We start from the raw sequence: 22,680 nt of genomic DNA, 5'->3' as shown, positions 1-22,680 counted from the left end.
TACTTGCTAATTGCAAAGGGAAAATATAAGTTTACAATGGAAGGACCACCTACACCAAATGGCAAAATTTAGCAGGTAACCTGACAATAAGAACTTGCTAATGCAATGCAGTAAGTGTGCAGTTTCACCTAACAGATATTCTGTCAAAAATAATGTTACCTGATTCAACACTTTAGATCAGTTTATAAGAAATAAAGGACACTGGAAAAGTAGATAAATGGCTCCATGAGAAAACAATCAAATAAATCCAAAATACAGGACACAAAACTAGTTTTGGATTAGGATATAGAAAATCACAAAGGGCCCCTGGTTATGCTGTAGCTATGGGGGGAAAAAGAACTATACACTCTAAAAAAACAATGTATTAAAAAGAAATCAAGAAAGCTGAGGATACAAAAGGTATAAAGGAACTAAAGAAAGGCCTAGATGAGAAGAGATCACAGGCACTTTGTACATTTGTTGAAAAGGTGTATAGGCAGCAAAGGATCATGTCTTCCAGGGTAGAAGGATTTTGTTTGATTAAAGGGAAACCAGCAGAGCTTTTAATGGTTGCTTAGAATGGTGTGACAGACTGGAATCTTTAAGAAACCCAAATGCAAAGATTGTTCTCCCTGTTCTATTCCTGCATCCCACCCCCCCCCCCCCCCATAGGTCTTGATTTTCAAATATGAAAAAGGCAAGGGAAGTACTAGAGGCTTGGAGTGGGACTAAAAAGCAGGGAAAATTCTTTGCAGTCTTCTGTGGACCTAGGTCCCAGAGTCTTGCTAGAGGACTGTGCCTGTAATATACATAAAACAGGACTCACCCTCAAAGCATTTGAAGACACAAGTGAAATGCAACTATGTAATTCAACTTCAACTCAGTTTAACCCCTGATGGATCAAAGTGTGTCCCCGTCTCACTGGCTGCCTGTTAGAGGGAAAAAACAAAACAAAACAAAAAGCATGCCCTTTCTAGGAAAAACTAATATTATGTCAGTCTCTTCTAAACATAATGCAGGGCGCCTGGGTGGCTCAGTCGGTTGAGCGTCCGACTTCGGCTCAGGTCATGATCTCGCAGTCCGTGAGTTCGAGCCCCGCGTCAGGCTCTGGGCTGATGGCTCAGAGCCTGTAGCCTGCTTCCGATTCTGTGTCTCCTTCTCTCTCTGCCCCTCCCCCGTTCATGCTCTGTCTCTCTCTGTCTCAAAAATAAATAAGTGTTAAAAAAAAAATTTTAAACATAATGCTAGTATATACTTTTAAAAATTACCAGACATATAATGAAGCAGGAAAAAAAATGATCCATAATCAAAAGAAAAAACAGCCAAAAGAAACAGATCTTGATAAACCATATATTGTAATAAGCAAACAAGGACTTTATAACAATTACCATAAGTATTTTTTTTTAAGTTTATTTGAGAGAGTGTGCACAAGGGTGAGGAGCAGAGAAGGAGAGAGAACATCAGTCTCATGAACCGTGAGATCCTGACCTAAGTAGAAATCAAGAGTTGGATGTCTCACCTACTGAGCCATCCAGGCAACCCTATAAATCTTTCTAATTCAGAAAAAGATGAAATTTAAGAGAACTTTAAGAGAAAAATTAAATAATCTAAAGATGAGCCAAGTAATTATACAAAAATTGAGAAAAATGGTATCTTGAAAATCTCTCTTGGTAACTGACAGAACAAAAAGCCAAAAAGAAAAATCAGTAAGGACATACAGATTATTTGAACAGTGCTATTAACCACCTTGAATCAAAAACCACAAAATACAGAATGTGGGATATTTTTCAAATAAACTGTCATTTCTCAAAAAAACTAAATGTTGTGGGAAACAAAACCAAGAACCTAAAGAAATGCAACCACCAAATGCAATGCATGAGACCTAATTTGATTAAAAAAAAAAAAAAATTACAAGCACATTTTGGGGACAATAAAAAAATCTGAATTTTTGAACTAAGTATTTTAGGAAATGAGGAAATTACTGTTAATTATCTTAATGTGATGATGGCATTATGCTTATGCTGAAGAATGTCCTTATTCTTAGGAGATGTGTGGGAATGAAATATCATGTTATCTGCAATTTACTTGCAAATCCAGGAAACTGTGTTTGTTTCCCTGTGTGTACAAAGAGTTAGAAAAAGCAAATATTTTTATTAATCATACAGCTATGCCTTTGTGTTATGTTTTTAGTATTTCATGCTATAAATCAAATTTAATTATTTTTTGAAGGAAATCATACGTGGAATTCTTCAAGCTAAACAGCCAACAAAATCTTAGCAGGGTAATGTCAGTAAGCCTTACCTTACATACCAAATTCTTATGAAGTTTTAAGTATAACTAACTGAACAGAAACTTCTGTCAAACTCTTTTAAAAGCCCACTTTAGCTCTCAAAGTACTACTGCTTTCTTAGAATTGTCAATAGAGAAAGGAATTTTATAAAGTCAAGTTAAAATTATAGATAAATCAAGTTTCAAAATTCAAAACTGTTTTGTAGCCTTTTCTCTCAAGCTAGTTTTAAGTTTAAAGTAAAGACATTATAAAACTCCTCATGGGATTACTTTCCATAGTAAATTTATTTTACAATATTTGCCACTGTTCTTTTCCTGCAGTTTGACCTAAATTCTTACGAATGTTCCCTTTCAGCAGTTTGACTTAAAAATGACCTTTTTCAAACACATGTAGATACAATAACTATTGATAGCAACCACACATCTAAGGAAAAGGAAGAGAGAAGTGTGAGCACAGATTATTTACGGAAGGTATAAGCAAATGCTCCTATGAGAATATCACACATCAAAGTCCATTTAAGAAGCAGTCTGAGAGCTTGCCTGGTATACCCGAATACTAATTTTAAAGCAGTGCTGCTAAAAGCCAAGAATGATGGTCTTAAATAGAGATGGTGCTGATTTCCTGATTGGATTATGTCATTACTCCGTGTTACAAGGGAAATAACTGGTTCAGTAATACATTTCATTTTGCATTTCTTAGCTTGAGGGAGAAAATGTATATTTTCTAAAAGAGAGATTTTTCTCTCTAGAACCAAGCAGAAAACACCAAACATTTAAGTTCCAAGAATCTTATTTCCTATTGTTCTGGCTCCTTTCTTTCTCCAACTCCACAATTCTTGGGGTCCGCAATCTACTGATAACACCTTTTCACTCCTCCTCACTCACCTCATATTTTCAACTCCCTACTTATGTATCACTATAATCACTACAACATACAATTTCCCTTCCCCTTCTCTTGAGTCATTATACTCACTTGAGCATTAATTTTATTATACTGTTCTGTCCATTCACTTTCTCACTCTCTAAGAAAACTGCCTCACTATAACTTTGCACCTTGATTATCACATTAGCTTCCTAACTGATTTCCTGATTTACATACTCCCCTTCCTATAGTCTATCTTAACACAGTAATTAATTCTTAAGAATTCTTGACACACTTTAAAGGTTAATAAAATCCTGTTACTCTTCTTCTTAAAACATCCAGTGACTCATCTCACACAGAATAAAAGCCAATGTCTTTAACCATGGTTTACAAGACCCTACGAAATCTAGCTGGTCAGTATCTTATTTTCTACCACTCTTCTTCTCATGTTTCGCTCTAGCCACATTAGTCTCCTTGCTGTTTCAAAAACATGTCAGCACAGTCCTACCTCAAGGCCCCTGGACTTGCTAGGGCTTGTTGTCTCACTTCTTTAATGTTTTTTACATGCATCATTTCTGGGAGGCCTACCCTGTCTACCATACTTAAAATTGTTTTATTTTTCCTTGCTTTGTTTTTCTCATGAGACTTACCATTATCTGACCCAGCATATCTTTAATTTATGTAATGTTTCTTGCCTCTAACCCTCATGAGCATGTAACCTCCATGAAAGCATGGATTTTGTTTGGCTGACTGTTGTACTCCCAGTGCCTGTGATGTGACTAGTACACTGTGGACAATCATTAAAAATTATTAAATGAATAAATAAAATAACTAAATTAAATATGCATTTTTCTCTGGATTATTTGTTGAATGAATGAAATATGCATTATAACAACTTTTAAATGAGATTAAAACAGAAATTTTGGATAAAAAATAACTGCAATGAAATATAAACCAGATATTATCATAAATTCATTGTCCATGCAGAAAGATAATGTTTTGTTTTCTGAGAATTCAATTTATAAATTCAATCAATACATATATCTGTTCTAATAATTTTACTACCAAGAGAAATGACCAAGAGTATTTCATTTTGATGTCTTAAATTTATACAATGAGAAAATAAGCATTATCCAAAGTAAATTTAAGTGCTGGAATACTCTGAATTATATATCCAAAATTCAGGATTTTGACACTTTTAAGAGGTTTTCAAATTTTAAAATACAGAAAATCACGTTTACTTGAATCCAAATATGGAGAATTATAAAAAGAAATTTCTATACTATAACTTATCAATGAAGTTAAGTGTTAAAACTCATATTTTAAATGTACTGATGTTTAAGTATATTTGATGCATTTAAAGCTATACTTTTATTTTTATTTTTTAAAGCTACAATTTTGAAAGGCTGAAACAAAACTTCAAGTTATGTCAAAGAAAAACATTTTGATTAAAAAGGGATGAATGATATAAACTTAGAGAAAGTGTGGCAAGGGGGAGAAGTTATTTAAAAAAATAATCTGTTTTAAAACAGTCCTATTTTGGTACAGTAAATTATACAAAGCATTACTTGGATTTCAGACTTTAAACGATATAGTAGAAACCAAAAATGTTAGTTCATAAAAACACTCACCTACAACACCATTCAATACGACCTTCGCCCTCACAAGTTTTTGCCCAATGGTTATCTGCCAAATTTTTCATTGCAACAGCATATTCACAAAGTGTTTCCTCATCCTCACAATGTTCTCGCCAGATCTTATCAAAATCTCCCACTAAAAACAAGGGAAAAGATGAATTAAGTTAACTTCACTTACAAATGTCTCAGGCTTTTAAAAGTTTCTGCGTAATCTAAAATTACTTAAAGATGAATATAAGCAAAATTATAAAGTCAAGTTGCATCAAGTTTAAACTAGAATTTTAAAAGCTCCTTTATGCAAATAGATATATCATTTTAACTATGATGATTTGATAATCAAATAAATTTTCACCAATTTAAACAGATGGATTTGTGAAGCTGAATGAAACTAACACACATAAGTAGGAGTTATCAGTTTATAAACCAAAAACACACTGGTAGGGGACAATTATGGCTGGATATTCAAACATTAATTATCCTGGTACCCTTGGGCAATTTGACCTTGCGGCACAAAGTTACTTAAGCCTGCTTCTTGCCTGTTATTTTCTTGGATCTCTACATACTGATCAGTTTCCTATATTAAAAAGGGGTATGGGTGCCTGGGTGGCTCAGTCGGTTGGGCCGAGTTAAACTCAGGTCATAATCTAACAGCTCGTGGGTTCAAGCCCTGCGTCAGGCTCTGTGCGGACAGCTCAGAACCTGAGACTGCTTTGGATTCTGTGTCTTCCTCTTTCTCTTCACCTCCCTCATTCATACTCTGTCTCTTTCTCTCTCTCTCAAAAATAAGCAAATCAATCAATAAAAAAAGGGTTGATAGGTGAGATGGCACCATAAATTACCAAGCAAGATAAATATTTTTATTTCTTCACTTGGATGTGTTCTAGGCATATTGTATTTTAAAAAATTATAATTATAGGGCAAAAATGTTGCTAAAGAAACTACCTTAGAAGCCTCTCTGAAGTTTTAAGTCTTTACAAAATGTTCTGAATAAACATTATAAGCTGACTATATATATACATTTTAAGTTTATTTATTTATTTTGAGAGAGAGCGAGAGCAAGCATGAGCAGGGGAGGGGCAGAGAGAGAGAGGGAGAGAATCCCAAGCAGGCTCCATGCTGTCAGCACAGAGCCCGATGTAGAGCTTGAACTCACAAACTGTGAAATTGTGACCTGAGCCAAAACCAAGAGATGGATGCTTGGCCGACTGAACCACCCAGGCACCTCATAAGCTGAGTATATTACTGAGCCACGATATTACTTCTGGTTACTACGGGGTTTTTTTTGTTTTTGTTTTGTTTTTTGAGAGAGAAAAACAGCAAGCAGAGGTGGGACTCGATTTCACAACTGTGATATCATGACCTGAGTCAAAATCAAGAGTTGGATGCTTAACCTACTGAGCCATCTAAGCACCCCTTGCTACTATCGTTTTAAAAACATTAAATAAGTTCTCACTTTTAATATGAAATCTGAAACAGCAATATGAGTTCCAATAAAGAATGGTATGAGGATGCTATGCCAAATAGATGACATTAACATAATTGTAAGGGTAAAAGAGTAAACAAAAATTATCAAAGTAGCTTCACTCAATGTCCTTAGTGGTAAGATTTAGGTTCTCTTGCTTCATGTTCAAATGTAGGCAATTGTTTGGCAGAATAGGCTGAAAAATATAAATAAAACAACCAAATTTGAAGATAATCATTCTACCCAAATTCTCTCCAGAGGTGAGACTATGAGATTCTACTATTTAAGAAGTGTTTTTTTTTTAACAAAGAAAAAATAATTATAAGTTTAAATATATCAAGACTTAGTCAAAATTTGTAACACTTTATTTTAAGCACAGTCCAACAAGGACTGAGTTGAAAATCAAACTATTAGCCCTCTAGTTTGACCAAATTAAGAAATAGCAAGAAAGGTACAAACATGCCCTCACACACTGTTAAAAAGGTGTATATATCACAGTCTCCTTCTAGGTCTGAATACCAACTGTAAACCCCAAAGGAATGAAAAGTTCTCTTCTTGGGGGTTATGTTCTTATAGAACAATATTTTCATTAACTGGTAATATTTGTGAGGTGATGAGAGCTTTCAATTTGTTATATAGTAGATTGGCAATAACTGTCCACTAAAAACAAGCAGGCAAATTTATTTCCCAAATTCTCAAAGAAAAACTTCTCAGTATTAGCAACATCTTTCAGATGTAGTTATTTACCAACTCTCTAAATAGAACTACAGGAAGTAAAGCCTTTAAAACAAATATTTTGATTAATGATACATTAAAAAAACTTTTTTTGCTGTTTATTTCGGGGGGGGGGGACAGAACATGAGCAGGGGAGGGGCAGAGGGGCAGAGAGACAGAGGTAGACACAGAATCTGAAGCAGGCTCCAGGCTCTGAGCTGTCAGCACAGAGCCTGACACGGGGCTCAAACCCATGAACTGTGAGATCATGACCTGAGCCCAAGTCGGACGCTTAACCGACCGAGCCACCCAGGCACCCCATTTAATGATACCTTTTAATTTAAATTTTTAAAGATTTTTAAATTTATTTTTGAGAAAAAGTGAGAGAGACAGCGCAAGCAGGGGAGGGGCAGAGAGAGAGAGGGAGACACAGAATCCCAAGACAGGCTCCAGACTCTGAACTGTCAGCACAGAGCCGGTCGCAGGGCTCGAACTCACAAACTGCAAACCGCGAAATCACGACCCAAGCCAAAATTGGACGCTCAATGAGCCACCCAGGTGCCCCCAGATTTCCTTTCTGTACAACTTTTCAGTTTAGATTCTACAGAAGATACAATGTAGGGAAAAGACCTGGGTTTTTGGGAAAGCAGTTTATTTGGGAGAGAATCCTAGGAAACAGGAGTGGAGGGAATAGGGAGAATGAACCTAGGAAGGAAAAAGTGGTAATACAGAGGGCATTATTGAGTTTGCTCCTAGGGATAAGAGAAGCACACAGAAAGCCTCTGGAACTGGGCACCTAAAAGACAGGAGGCAAGGATGTTTTATGCATCAGCTACAATCCCCAATTAACTGAGAGTTGTTAAGAACCTGCACTTTTAGTTTTCATTTAGGCACTGAATAAGGGGATATCCTTAATGGGTTCCAGCAGTGTTGGAGAAAGGTGCAGAGCAGAAAAGAAAGCAGCACTCATTTAAAGTGGGACTTTGTAAGGGCTGGGTTCCTCTGAGCTCACAGGGTTTGCCCACCACAGCTGAAGACCAAGGTAAGGTATATGGGACACCAAAGGCATCTACTACAAATCTATGTCTCTGTATACTGTGAAATTCAATTTACTTTACAATTATTTTATTAGCTATGAGATGCAAAGATAACTGTTTATACACAGAAACCTACTGCCCTTCAGCTTTTAAGAAGACCTGTAGTTTTGCACATTTAACAAAATTTTGTTCCAATATTATCAATTTCTTGTAGAATTTTAAACCTTACTATCTGCTCCAATGAAGTTTAGAGGAAGGATTCAAATTTTGTCTGCAAGCCTATTGAACTCAAACTGTCTGCAGAAAATTTTCAACTTGATGTCTTCATTAACATTTAAGTCTCTAAACTCTCCCCAAGTATGCTGATACTCAAACAGATGTGTGTTTAGTAAAGTGTAGTAGTACACTTATATATAACTGAGATTAAACAACACAATTGTATATATTCTATATTCTTCATTCTTTCATTGGATTTGCTGGAAAACAAAACAAAACAAAACAAAACAAAACAAAACCTATTTCAAATGCTACCCAGAATAACAAAGCTAATGAGCTAGCACAGGCATCAAAGAAAGGAAAGAAGATATGTAACAAGATGCTCTAAGATAAGAATGTGCTGTGTTCCCCATATCCTATGTAAGGTATCCTGGACCCAGAACTTTTAAATCATGTATTTATTCAACAAGAATGTATAAAACCCTGTCTATTAGGAATACGCTATGTTAAATGGTGGTTGCAAAGTTGAACAAAAACATAGCCTCCAGTTATGAGAAAATTCTACTTTCTAGAATACCCTTGAAAGCTTATTAAAGTATTGTTTAAATAAAGTCATCAAACAAAAATAGAATGGGTAAATTTAGTTCTTTTTTTTTCATAATAGCCCATTCTTTGTTTTTAGAATATTAAAATAATGGTATTTTTCCTTTAAGCAAAATATTTTCAAAATAATTTGATTTGGATCCTGAAAGCCAAAACCAATTAAGGGTGACCAGTGCCCAGTATACATATTCAGAATTCTTCTGCTAACTTGGTCAAATTGCATACATAAAAAATATGTTAAAACTTGATTCTAAGAATTTTTGGTTATCATTTAGTTATTAGGTCAACCAATATTTAAAAGACTATCTTATTTAAAAGAATAATATTTTTTCATTACTAAAAGGCAAATCAGGAACTACGAACTTCCTGAGGTCTACATCAAAGATCCAGTCAACAGAACCATAAATGCTTAAGTATTTAAGCTCAATCAGAGCTCTCAATGAATAGTCTTTTTAAAATTTTTTGTTTTTTAATATAATTTATTGTCAAATTGGCTTACATACAACACCCAGCGCTCATCCCAACAATTTGTCTTTATTTTAGGTTTATTTATTTATTTATTTATTTTTGAGAGAGACAGGGACAACGTGAGCAGGGGAGGGGCAGAGAGAGAAAGGAAGAGACAGAATCCCAGATTCCACACTGTCAGCAAAGACCCCAACACAGTGCTCGAACTCATGAAACCACGAGATCATGACTTGAGCCAATCCCGAAAGTCCAGCCCTCAACCTACCGAGCCACCCAGGCACCCCTAATAATTAATCTTATAATGATTTTACAATGATATTGGCATTTGTGATGACTCAAAATCACTGTGATTAATATCTATTTTTTTGCCTACTTGTTACAGACATCCTACAAAAATGTGAATGTATCTTTAAAAAAAAGGAAGAGAGTGAAGGAGAGGTAAATCTACAATAAATATATACATTTCATTTTGCCCAAATACAGGGAAATCAAAAATTATTTTTAGAAAGCACAATTAAAAATACATATATGTCCTCCAGTTTAACTTGAAATTAATAATGAACATTTTATGGTCAAACTAAAATAATAAATTTAGAGAAGAAATCAGTAATCTTTTGTTCAAATACATAGTTTTAAAGATCAACTTAAAACTCTGCTTTGTCTAGGGGCGCCTGGGTGGCTCAGTTGGTTAAGCGTCCGACTTCAGCTCAGGTCACGATCTCACGGTCCGCGAGTTCGAGCCCCACGTCGGGCTATGGGCCGATGGCTCACAGCCTGGAGCCTGCTTCCGATTCTGTGTCTCCCTCTCTCTCTGCCCCTCCCCCGTTCATGCTCTGTCTCTCTCTGTCTCAAAAATAAATAAACGTTAAAAAAAAAAATAAAAAAAAACAAAAAACTCTGCTTTATCTAAAAGATAAAGTCATCAATTTGTCTTACAAGATTCTAGAACAAAGTTCATATTAACATGACTTCTATTTATTATATTCTCCTTATATTTAAAATTTTTAAACATTAATTTAAAAAAACTAACTAATAAGGGTGCTGGGTGGCTCAGTCAGTTAAACGTCAGATTTGGGCTCAGTCATGATCTCACAGTTTCCTTGAGTTGGAGCCCTGCATCCCACTCTGTGCTGACAGCCCATAGCCTGCTTCAGATCCTCCCTCTCTCTGCCCTTCCCGGACTTGGACGTGTGTGTGTGTGTGTGTGTGTGTGTGTGTGTGTGTGTGTGTGTGTGTTCTCTCAAAAATAAATAAATAAACTTAAAAAAACTAATTAATAATTTAAAACACAAGTGATGCCAACTTAGGTTGCCAAACCAAGTTCAATAATAGAAATCAGTGAGCCAAGTTATTTTGAAGACTGGTTTTAATATCAAGACAATATCCTAATTATTGACTAAATTCACCTCCACAAACATTATATGTCACAACTAAAGAAAAATACAAGCTACTACTTCCTATGAGAAGCCAGTAACAACTAAATAGGAAAAAAATTAATAGCACATTAATTCATTAGTTCAAAAGACATTTTGATTTAGAACTCATATAAACTATCGAGATTAGTCATGGTGCCCCATTAATGGGAGAGAAAATGTTTGAATTTTCACCATGCTCAAAAGATACAGGAAACCCCAAAATTACAAATTAAATTATGCACAGAGTAAAATTCAAACTACAGTTGACAACTGTCAACAGATAGTAGTGATGAAAAAGAAGTACAATTTGAATACTTCAAAAGAGCGTTCTCAAAAATAAGAGTTATAAGAGGCTTAGAAAAACAATAGATTCAAAGTCAATTTTCCAGAAATTTTAACCACTGTTTTAAGCAGCTATAGATCTACGTGTATGTGTGTGTATATATGTATGTATGTATATATACATATATATGTATATATACATACACACGATTTATATATATATATTTTTTACACTATTGTCTAAAGCAAAATTGCAGCTTGAAGTGCAGTCAACTCCATTAAATTCTTTGATAATAGTCCATCTATCTTTTAGGAAAAGTCCTAGCTTTTTTAGGAAAAGTTCCTGGGTGGCTCAGTTGGTTGAGCATCCGACTTCAGCTTAGGTCATGATCACACAGTTCGTGGGTTAGAGCCCCACGTCAGGCTCTGTGCTGACAGCTCAAAGCCTGGAGCCTGCTTCGAATTCTGTGTCTCCCTCTCTCTCTGTTCCTCTTCTGCTCTCTCTCTCTCTCTCTCTCTCTCAAAAATAAATAAGCATTAAAATATTTTTTTAAAAAAGGCAAAGCCCTAAACTCAAGGAGAAATTACTGGTAACAACACTAAATAGATGAGTTATTTTTATGTGAAAAAAAATGACTAGATGGTGCTAAAGTGAATGCATTTTTACATGCCACAACCATCTGATATTTACAACTACGTTAGAAATAATGTTATTTTCTCAATCACTCCTAATTTCACTTTAAAAAGATAAGAAGCACAGAAGAACTTTAGTTAGGTATAAATCTGAGGCCAATTTAAAACAAGAATAGCTTGTCATTATTCTTAGTGGTTCACCCTTGTGAGCCATGATACCAAAGATTCACATTGCATTATTGTGGTTCTCACATGGCATACAAAAGAGAAGACATCACATGATTCCATGTACATAAAACTCTAAAAAAAAAAAAAAAGCAGACAAATTTACAGTGAGAAAAGATCAGTGGACCTGGAAGAGAGAGAGAGAGAGAGAGAGAGAGAGAGAGAGAGAGAGAGACGTGACTACAAACAAGCATGAGGAAATTTGGGAGACAACAAAAACATCCTAAATGTTGATTACAGTAATGTTTCATAGGTGTACACATCTGTCAAAATCCACTGAATTACACACTTCAAATGTGTGCAGTTTATTGTGCATAAATTGTACCTCAGTAAGTTTCATCTAAAAAAATTATGTGCCATGAACACAGTAAAAGTTACAAAATTTAAAAAAAATGTATTTTATTAAACCTGAGGGCCATTTCTTTTTTTTTTTTTTAAGTTTTTTTTTTTTTTTTTTTTACGTTTATTTATTTTTGAGACAGAGAGAGACAGAGTATGAACGGGGGAGGGGCAGAGAGAGAGGGAGACACAGAATCGGAAGCAGGCTCCAGGCTCTGAGCCATCAGCCCAGAGCCTGACGCGGGGCTCGAACTCACGGGCTGTGAGATCGTGACCTGAGCCGAAGTCGGACGCTTAGCCAACTGAGCCACCCAGGCGCCCCTGAGGGCCATTTCTTTAAAAAAATCAAAACCAATTTACTTTGAGTATCAAAACTAATCTTGAACTTTTAGAAATTCAGAACTAAAAATTTATTTGATTTTTACTTAGGTATATTACCAAATATGGGCAGTAAGACACATTACCTATAAATGATCAGATTACCAAATTCATGTTCGAAGAACCTTTCAAGATCATTTCCTCTAACATGAGGTAAACAGATAAAGTCATGACCAAATGGAAATAAGTTCAACAGCCATTCTAAGGCTAACAAAGTGTTTAGGACCAGACTGTTTCACAAATAGAGTTAAAGGAGCTTCTCAGCATTCTTGAGCACCTGATATACTGACACACCCAAAGTGGAACAAAACATCCACAGTGTGTGGTGTTGAAGCAGTTCTTGAGATTCAAACACAGGAACCACCTGAAAACCTGCATCTTACACCCAATATGCTATGACTAGTCATTTCTCTGTTAAGGGAAATGATTTTTATTTTTTTATTTTTTTATTTTCACATAAAAATAGAAATATAAGAAGCAAGGGGGGGACCAAAAAAACCTTTGTTTTTACAGCCATTCTGACTGAACAAGAGACTACAGAGCAATCTAGGTAGAAATTCCAGGAACCAGCCAATCTTCAATGTTATGGCTGTTAAATGCACCCAGGCAGTGTAGCTAACGATACACCTCTAGTATTTCTTAAATGATGTATTTAACACATTTAATGCTTCCTATGTTGCACGGACTGTTTTAAGTACTTTACAAATATTAACTCATTTAATTCTAATACCAACCCATTGAGGAAGATATTTTACTCTACCAGATAAGGAAACTGAGGTACAGAGAGATTAAGTAAACTTCTCAAGGGTATACGTCAAACCTAGCAGTCAAGTGCCAAAAGCCATGCTTATAACCACCATACCGCCTTGCCTCTCTTTACAAATTTTTGATTTATGAACTTTCACAGATATGAACAAACCTTTGACACCAGAGCAAAGTACACTGACTCTACTTGCCACAAACAACTGGTCTTCTGTCAGTCAAATGCAGTTACTTAGTCTCTACAACCGCATTGTTAGATTTCTGGCAGTGGTTTCAACTCTGGCTGCACACTGGAATCAACCAGAAGTTTAATTTAAATGACCTGGAGTGGGAACTGGTCATGTATTTTAATGCTCCCCAAGCAAAGTCACTGTACAGTGATGGCTCAAAACCACAGGTCTGTGCAAGACTGTAAACTCAAATGTCTGGTGAAATAATATACAGGTCAGAAAGGCTTGGGGCAACCTGAAGAGTCAAATTTCATTAAAAAACAAAATATTGCATGGATAAAACTCAGTACCTAAAAATACAATTTAGTCAACAGTGTATCCTGTGTTTGGGGCACTCTCTTTTTATAAACATATTTATGATAAAAGTAGTTAATTCAAAATGTAAAACTCTTTCAATACATCCCCACACACGAGATGAAAAGAATTAAGAAGAGTCAGAATCAATGGAATCAACATCTACTATTTCCTTGTAAAACAACTTTACTGGTATGGGTACAATTACAGAGTTTACTTATTTAGTGTAAACAAAGGACTTACGAACAACCTTCTGAGAACTAATTTCTGTATAAATGAGACTAGGAATTTCCGTATTAATTAGAGGAATTTATGTATAAATGAGAACAGGGTGTACTCAGATGCCCCTTTAAAGGTATGGTGATTAGCCATCTATTCTAAAATAACCCTTGCAATAGGCATCAATATACCTACACTTAAAGCACAATAAATTAGTGCTGTCTATCAGTGGTTCTCAGATGTTTGGATTTTGCAACTTGTACAAATTTCACCCCCAGAATTTATGAGATTGGTACTGGGGTTGCAAAATTTTTAACTATGAAGTTAGAGTATATAAGTAAATATACACTAATACACAAAATTATTACCATCTTCTAATACTAACACAAACAGACACACATTAAAATATCCTTATTAGTTCTCATAATTCTGTGGGCAAAACTTTTTTTTTTTAATCTCTGGTTAACACTGGTATGTGGGAATCAGTGGGTAGGGAAAGGGGAGTAGCAAATAAGAAGAGAAAAAGAATTCACAGCATATAGTAAAATAAGGCAAGTTGATGCAACAAATACTTAACAAATGTTAAGGGCAAGGCCCTTTACAATATCTATATTCTCTGCTATCTCCAGTTTGACTTATAGAAAAATATGATGTTCATAATGATAGTCTGAACAATTTTTTTAAAAAAATCTCATTTCTATTGAGAGGAAGTGAGTACGCACATGAACGAGGAAGGGGCAGAGAGAGGACAGAGAATCTCAAGCAGGCTCTGCACTGCCAGTGTAGAGCCTGATGCAGGGCTCAAACTGTGAGATCATGACCTGAGCCTTGGACGCTTAACTGACTGCGCCACCCAGGCACCCCTAAAAGGGTAAAATTAATCTAACTACTTAATATAAGAAGATAAGACAATAAATTCATTACAAAAAATTGTACCCAAAATTTACAATTTAAAAATATGAATGAATATAAAAGATTGAACTTAACTATCTGGAAATATCTATATTAGCTTCTTTCTTTTTGAGTGTGTCTTAAATTTATAAGGCAGGGTGCTTGCGATGCAAAGACAAAAGGCAGAGTCCTACTCAAAGAACGAAGTTTAATGGAAAGACAGGTTAGTGAACTGATAAGTGACAAATACAATAAAGGCAAGCACAACTGTGGTATTGGAGCTTAAGGTAGAAAAAGGTGCATTTACTTACATAAAATTGGACACACCTGGTTGTTTTTTAAGATCTGTCCTCATTTCTAAATTATCATCACTCTGCTGGGCAGTTCATCTGCCCTCAAACTTCAATTTCCACAAAGAGGGCTTCCAATCCTACACTTGCAAAGGATATATCCCAACCTAAACCCTTACACCATCTCTCTCAACTTGCCTGTCTACTCTGTTCTCTCTGCCCCCATCCCAACATACATACATTTCTAAAATGGATGAAAATGGGTACTTATATTTTCCCAAACAACAAACCTTGACATCATCTCTGACTCTTCCCTTTTACTTTCACTAAAACTGCTCACTCAGACCTTCAAAAAGTCTTTGATATAACTTTCTCTGTTTTCATGATTACTGTTGTTATTTATGCTATTAGTAACTCTAAATCAGATTAGTTTAAGAGTCTCCTAGGTGAAGTCCTTTCTTCCAGATTCCTTCCTACTCTAATCTATAGTACTTTATACTTTAGATCAGCATTCCTTCACTGCTCTGTCCATGATATAACCTATGGAGCTTTTATTTTTTTATTTTATTTTATTTTTTAATTTTTTTTTAATTTTTTTTTTTTCAACGTTTATTTATTTTTGGGACAGAGAGAGACATAGCATGAACGGGGGAGGGGCAGAGAGAGAGGGAGACACAGAATCGGAAACAGGCTCCAGGCTCTGAGCTATCAGCCCAGAGCCCGACGCGGGGCTCGAACTCATGGACCGCGAGATCGTGACCTGGCTGAAGTCGGACGCTTAACCGACTGCGCCACCCAGGCGCCCCTATGGAGCTTTTAAATAATACAGATGCCAATGTTCTACGAAGTTCCACAGATGATACCAATGCGGAACCAAGGCTAAGATCCACTGCATATGTTATTGTAGTTTTTTTCCACAAAACAATCAAAAGGATCTACACCAACCAAAAGGACCTACTTAATTTTTACTGTACCTTTTGAAATGTAAAAAAAAAAAAAAACAAAAACAAAAACAAAACCCCTAAAAACATACCTTACTACAAAGATGAATAAAAATAACAAAACTAAATAGCTAATCTACTATGTGCATCTCAGTGAACTGTTTATCAGTCAATAGTCTCTTAATCTTTTAGTGTTACTACTAATTAAACTCTTTTCATTTTTTTCTCCCTGCTAGAACGGCAGTTCAAACTCTCCCAGGACAAAGTTAACAAGCCCTTCTGTGGACAGTCTTCACCTTATTTTGCTGACTGAACAAAGATTCTATCACAAAGCAGCACTTTCTAATTCTATATCAGAATGAGAAACTGAAAAAAAATGTAAAGAAAATAGAATAAAACGTCACTTAAAAAAAGTAAAACAAAGAAAACCTGTTCAAAGTTTCTTGGGGTTAAGGAGTTGGTCAGTATTTTAAAAAAATGTTGAAGGCCATAGAAGAAAAAAAAATAGGAAATTTCAATTAAAAAGTCCATTATCCCAATTTTAAAAACAATTTCAAAACTTTGTTTCAGGAAAAACACTAACATTACATTCATTCTTTCATTTTTAGACCTTTTAGTGTTAGTTTAAAATTATTTCTAATTCAAAGGTTTTTTTCCTCCGTGCCAATTCTCTCGTTTGAGGGGTTTGCTAAAGAATAACAATCACAAATGTACTTTTCAGCCTATTGTAAACTGTTATTCTAGCTCACCCTTTGTCTCCAACTATGAAGAATTTGAGTAATCAATAAGAATTAAACATGTAATTTAGACAATTTAGCTGTTCACTCTTAATATGCTGCTCACAACTGTTAATCTTTGTTAATAACGTTTATTTATTTTTGAGACAGAGAGAGACAGAGCATGAACCGGGGAGGGTCAGAGAGAGAGGGAGACACAGAATCAGAAGCAGGCTCCAGGCTCTGAGCCATCAGCCCAGAGCCCGACACGGGGCTCGAACTCGCGGACCGCGATATCGTGATCTGAGCCGAAGTCGGACGCTCAACCGACTGAGCCACCCAGGCGCTCCATCAATCTTTGAAACAAATTTTTTCTGGACTTAGTCGACAGAACCTTATCTGTGTTCTTTTCTGTTTCAGTGTCAGTAAGAATCTGTCTTGTTTTAACTAGTTTTATAATATCATCATTGCTACTAATAACACTGATTTTTTTAAATATAGGAAACTATAATAAAGATCATCCATAACCCCATGACCTTGAGAATACCACTGTTAACAGGTTAATATGTATTTTTACTTTTCTCTGATTGACTTGTAAGCTTCATGGGGTTTATGTAATTAACTATTTAACTTGTTTTGGCATAAAGAATAAGTAAATTCAGAGAGTGAATAAATTGATGAAATTTGCTAAAAGCATTCACAGATGGGTTAAAAAATCAAAACTAGGGGCGCCTGGGTGGCGCAGTCGGTTAAGCGTCCGACTTCAGCCAGGTCACGATCTCGCGGTCCGTGAGTTCGAGCCCCGCGTCGGGCTCTGGGCTGATGGCTCAGAGCCTGGAGCCTGTTTCTGATTCTGTGTCTCCCTCTCTCTCTGCCCCTCCCCCGTTCATGCTCTGTCTCTCTCTGTCCCAAAAATAAATAAATTAAAAAAAAAAAAAATCAAAACTAAATGGAATGGAAATGACACTTTTATTTCTAACAACTGCATTCTCTCAGAATGTTTACAAAAATACCTTAAGTTTGGAAAAAGATGCCAAGCATAATAATAATCATCGTAAGAATAGGATTATGGAAAAAAAAAAATACAAAGACAACTGAAAATATACATGCCTCTACTTCACTTCTCAATTAGGTATGTACTCACCAGGCACATCTGATTAAACAATGAAGTCCCTGTTTGGAAAGCAAAGCTAGTTGTTTCTCATTAAGAAGCTGTCTACAACTGTTATGATACATTTAAAATATTTCTAGTTTACATGGATGTCAATTTTTAAAATTCTGTACAGCAAAGACAGAAAACACCTATATCTGCAAGCATGTTTCCATTTATATAAACTCAGTCTAAAAGACTGTCCCTATCTCTAAGGCTGAGACCAGAAACACCCCTTCTCATCACCACTACTGGACATTTCCCTAACATTTCCTCTTGGTAACTACTTAAGACATCAGCATGGCCTAGAACACTGACAATTATCTCCAATTCTCAATGTGTAAAAAACTGCAAAGGATCTCTAAGTGGTGACCAAGGAAAAGCAGTAAATGGAGTAGAGAGGGAAAAGCGGTAAAAGAAAGAGTACACTAAATCCACCTGCTAGTCTCTATCATTTTATCCACTACCCCCTCAAACCCCAAGCCTGCTCATCCCCATCAAGAAGCATCAGGTAGATAAATGGATTGGGAAGGATGGAGAGAAATCTTTTTCTACCACAGCAGGAAAATCTTACCTTCATTGTTATTCCTGCTTCATTTTCAATTCGAGTATCAGATATAAGGGAAGTGAAAACTACATTATCCAACCCTACGCTTGTTATCCAGTGCTCACTCCTGTCCTTACTGTGAATGTTTTGCCTCCTTCTTCATTCTACCCCCACTTATTTTCTTCCCTGACATCTCTCCCCCTAAAGCCCCATACATCATGTAGTTCCAACTCAGCTAATCATACCCATCCCATGGATTACTCCATTATCATCAGTTTACATCTTTTTTACCTAACACAAATTCTAGGGCTACTTCCTGCCTTCCATTTTCTCTCCCATTCCACCAACATCTGGGGTCACCATTAGGTGTGCAACTGGGAAGAAAAAACTATTATTCCTATAAAATATGTACAGTAGTAATGATGAACTATCCAAACTTCAAGCAAGTTGTTTTAATAGTTTTGGGATTTGGCACACTCAAGTGTAAAAGGAAGGAACTAGTTTAAATCACCACTCCAAAATCTGGCTGACAAATTTCCAGGCCTCAGTGATAAGGACTGTGAAACTATATATCCAAGATGAAGACAGGAATTTTCCAAAAGGCACCCCCGATGAATCTACTGATCAGTCATATTTGGGAATCCATGATAAATGCTAAGGTGTCTTCTAGTCTAACATTCCAATATTCTAAGCTGGAATTATCACTCCATTTTCTGATAGGAATATTGTTATAAAAGGAGTATAGCTTCCATAGTTATTGGTATTACAGTTACTGATTAAATAAGCCTTTGTAACCTAACCTAGCACCTAAGCGCTATTTATTATTTCATTACCACAGGTGACTTGCAGATGAACTTGCAAAATATGTTTACAGACTGTGGGCCACCAGTGTTGTAACAATACTAAAACCTCAAAGGCAAACACTAAAAATTATTTCCTTGGGATTATGTGCATAATTAGATTTTCCCACAGATGGCGTTTTCACAGATTTTTGTTCAATCACAACTAAGATTTGACCTACATGTCAGAAATTAAAGAAGAAAGGGCATGCTCGTTAGGATCTTTTACTTTGCTAGTTCACTGATGGGCCTTTGTGTATCAATGGAATAAAGCCTAGAGAATTCTGGATCACTGATGGAATTCAGGGCATTAAAATGCTAAAAGAACAGTATCACTCAAATATCTACAGCCCATCAGGGCTTCACCTGCCCAGAAGCACACTAGATCATTCATTTATGAACTACATGTATCTATTCTAGCTCTGGTAACTTCCAACTACCAATTCTCATTATGAACAAATATTCCCTTGGTTAATATTCATGTTTAGACATGTTTCAACATGTGGGAACTAATCAAGTATAAACAGCACTTAAAGACATGATGACAAACTAGTAGTGCATTGATTTAAGTGAAACCTATTCATTTATGAATAAATGAATATTATAGAAAGGTAAAAATGGAAACAATTATATGCTAGTCATTTTTTTCTTTAAAAAGACGTATTTGCTTAAGGTCATACAAAATAGCATGATAAAAGTGTGTCCATTTATTTCATTTCTCCAGTGGATTTTTCCAATCTACAGTGAATGCCATTATGTAAGTGCATTCTCTGAAAATGAAGAATGATGCAATGGTTGCCATGACAACTACTCATTTTATTGAATAAATTGTGGGTTGGGGGTTAAAACATTCTTTTAAAAAACAAAGTTCAACATCTTAACTATGATAAATCTCTTTCTATTGCTAGCTACTGAACAGTAACTATAGGCCATCTTTGAGGATGACTATTCAAGCAGTTATTTTAAAAGCTAGGCTTGAGTTGCCAAGGGAGGAAAACTTTGAATTTAAAGTTTGAAAAATGAAACACATTAACTACATCCAAAGGTACAAAAGACACTTTTTAACCTTCTCGAGTAACTGAAAAGTGTTTGTAAATCAAAGTAACATGATGTTACATGCCAGTTCCTTCGCTGTCATAATTTTGCGTCTAATCCTAAATTTAAAGAAGTATAAAACACCAGAAGACTGCAGGTTTTCCAGTTTGCAATTCAGCTAAAGTGAGGGCAAGTAGCTTATCCCTCCTTTTGATACTCAGAAGAAATTTCTCCTGAGCGTGTGAAAAACCAGAATTTTCAATGCCGATCTTATAAAACAGCTCTGTAAAAAAGCCTGTATTTAAAAACACCAAGGCTAACCGTACACTCCAACTATAAACACCCCTCAGGCAGAAGCAAGAGCTATTAAAGGCTTCTTCTGCTTAAGATCTTCCATAGGGCTAGGTCCCCAGCGATGGCCAGCTTCACTGGCATCTGTGTCCTTAGGAGGCTTGGCGGTTACATAGACTATTCAAAGCCAAATAGTATTTTGAGAACCTGTCCCAGATCTCTTCCTACCTCACCGAAAAAAAACACTAAGATCAAGCTTTTGAAGAATGGCGGGAGCGGGGGGCGGGGGTTGAAGGGGATGGATGGCGCCCCTCCCCCTTCTAACAAGGCGAAGTCCAGTCAGCTAGAAAGGCCTGCTGACTTCGCAGCCCTGGAAACCAATGCGAGGAAGCTCCCTCACCGCCTGGCTAAACCCACAGGAGAGGGGTCTTTGAGGGCAGCAAATCGAACGGGCTGGTTAAGCGCGAGGGTGCGAGTGGCAACTCAGGCTTCTTTCAATCTGTCTTCACAAACAGATTTTACCTGCCTTCGTGTTTTACCTTCACCTCTCTCGTGCCTAGCGGCCACCTCTCCTGGGGGTATGCGCGTCTCTGTGTGTAATGACAACAACCTCAGCACCCCGACTGGGGGCAAGGGATTGGAAGGGGTGGGGATTCAGTTCCTGCACAGCCCTGGAACTCTCCTGAAGGGCCCTAAAAGAAAAAGGGGCGGGAGGAGCGCGCCAGACGCCACTGAAGACTCGACCGAGAAGGGGGCGTCCGGGCCTGGGAGAGCTGCACTGGCAGGGGCTGACGTGCGGCTCCTTCAGGTTGTAATGGTGGCCCCTTGGAGGAGGGGATAGGTGACAAGGGGCTGGGGGCGATGAGGCCTCCCCTCCCCCCTCGCTCAAGCTCGCTGTTTACCTTCCCGGTACTTCTTGCGAAGCCGCCGGTGGACGCTCTTCACCACCCCGGAGAGCTTCTCTTGCTCCAGCTTCCGCTCCTGCTCCCGGGGCGGCGGAGTGCTCGGGGGCCCGGCCCTGTGCCTGCCAGCACTGCTTCGGTCGCCGGCCTCCGGCTCCATGTCGCTGCCGCCGCTGCCGCCGCCGCCCCTCGGGCCCCCGCAGACGCCCGCCTGACGGAGGAGGTGGGGAAGGAGGAGGCAGCAGCGGAGGCAGCAGCCGGAGGAGGCAGAGGAACCGAAGCGTCGGCCTCGGAGGTGGCCCCTTATCCAAACGCACAAGCTGATTGGTGGACTCTGGAGGGCTGGGCGGAAACGGAAAAAGCCAAGGGCCAATTGACGGAGAGCGCTGGCGGCGCACCCGGTTGTTTGGGACCGCAAGCAGCTGGAGGAGGCAGGGCTTGTGGGCTAAGGGAAGCCGAGGCAGTGGGAGCGCTGGGCCCAAAAGCCCCTCTCTGCTCCCCGCCCCTCGCTGGGCTCTGTGCGCAGGCGCTCTCAGCCACGCGCTTGCGCGTCTGAGTTGTAGTTCGGGCTACGTTCTGCTGCCCAGCCTTCTCACGTCTTCCAGCTGTTCATCACAAGTGAATTGCGTTCTAGCGTGAAGCGGTTAGGGTCCTCTACCTGAACCCCTGCTGTACTTTGTCGCTTGTAGATTGTCTTTGGCTCTGGGAAGCGCTTTTGAGATGACTCGACCGCACAGGAATTTTACACTTCGAGGGACCCAAGCAGAGATGCTTTCATTGGCACGAGAAGTCTACCAAGTGGTGACTTAATTCACGGGCCGGCAGTAGTTAATGCCTCTAGTGCCAGAGCTGGGCGAAGGAAATAGAAAATGAGGAAAGGAGAGGCCCAAGAAAATCAATAGAAGATAATAGGGTAAAGGGAAAGAAAGATGGAGAACCCACAGCACATGCCCTCAAGAACTTATGTGGGGACCCCAGGTGTCACAGGAAGCCTGCCCTGATTTAATTTGCATCAGAACTGAGTGCTTTTAAAA

General features: G+C 37.5%; 1 protein-coding gene across 1 annotated transcript in view; it reads right to left on the bottom strand.

The window, feature by feature from the left end:
• Positions 1-21,966, bottom strand: part of SAMTOR (S-adenosylmethionine sensor upstream of mTORC1) — an 86,333-nt gene extending 64,367 nt beyond the window's left edge. Inside the window, exons 1-2 of the mRNA XM_025929498.2 lie at positions 21,647-21,966; positions 4,762-4,903 (exon numbers count right to left, since the gene is read on the bottom strand). Coding sequence (XP_025785283.1) covers positions 4,762-4,903; positions 21,647-21,806 — 302 coding nt within the window. The 5' untranslated portion in view covers positions 21,807-21,966. The remainder of the gene's footprint in view (positions 1-4,761; positions 4,904-21,646) is intronic.
• Between the last annotated feature and the right edge of the window lie 714 nt (positions 21,967-22,680).

This window comes from Puma concolor, chromosome A2 (assembly GCF_028749965.1).
Source record: "Puma concolor isolate L17-30 chromosome A2, mPumCon1.1.hap2, whole genome shotgun sequence".
Taxonomy (NCBI): domain Eukaryota; kingdom Metazoa; phylum Chordata; class Mammalia; order Carnivora; family Felidae; genus Puma; species Puma concolor.
Note: the sequence above shows the minus strand (reverse complement) of the source record. Positions and strands in the feature narration are given on the sequence as shown.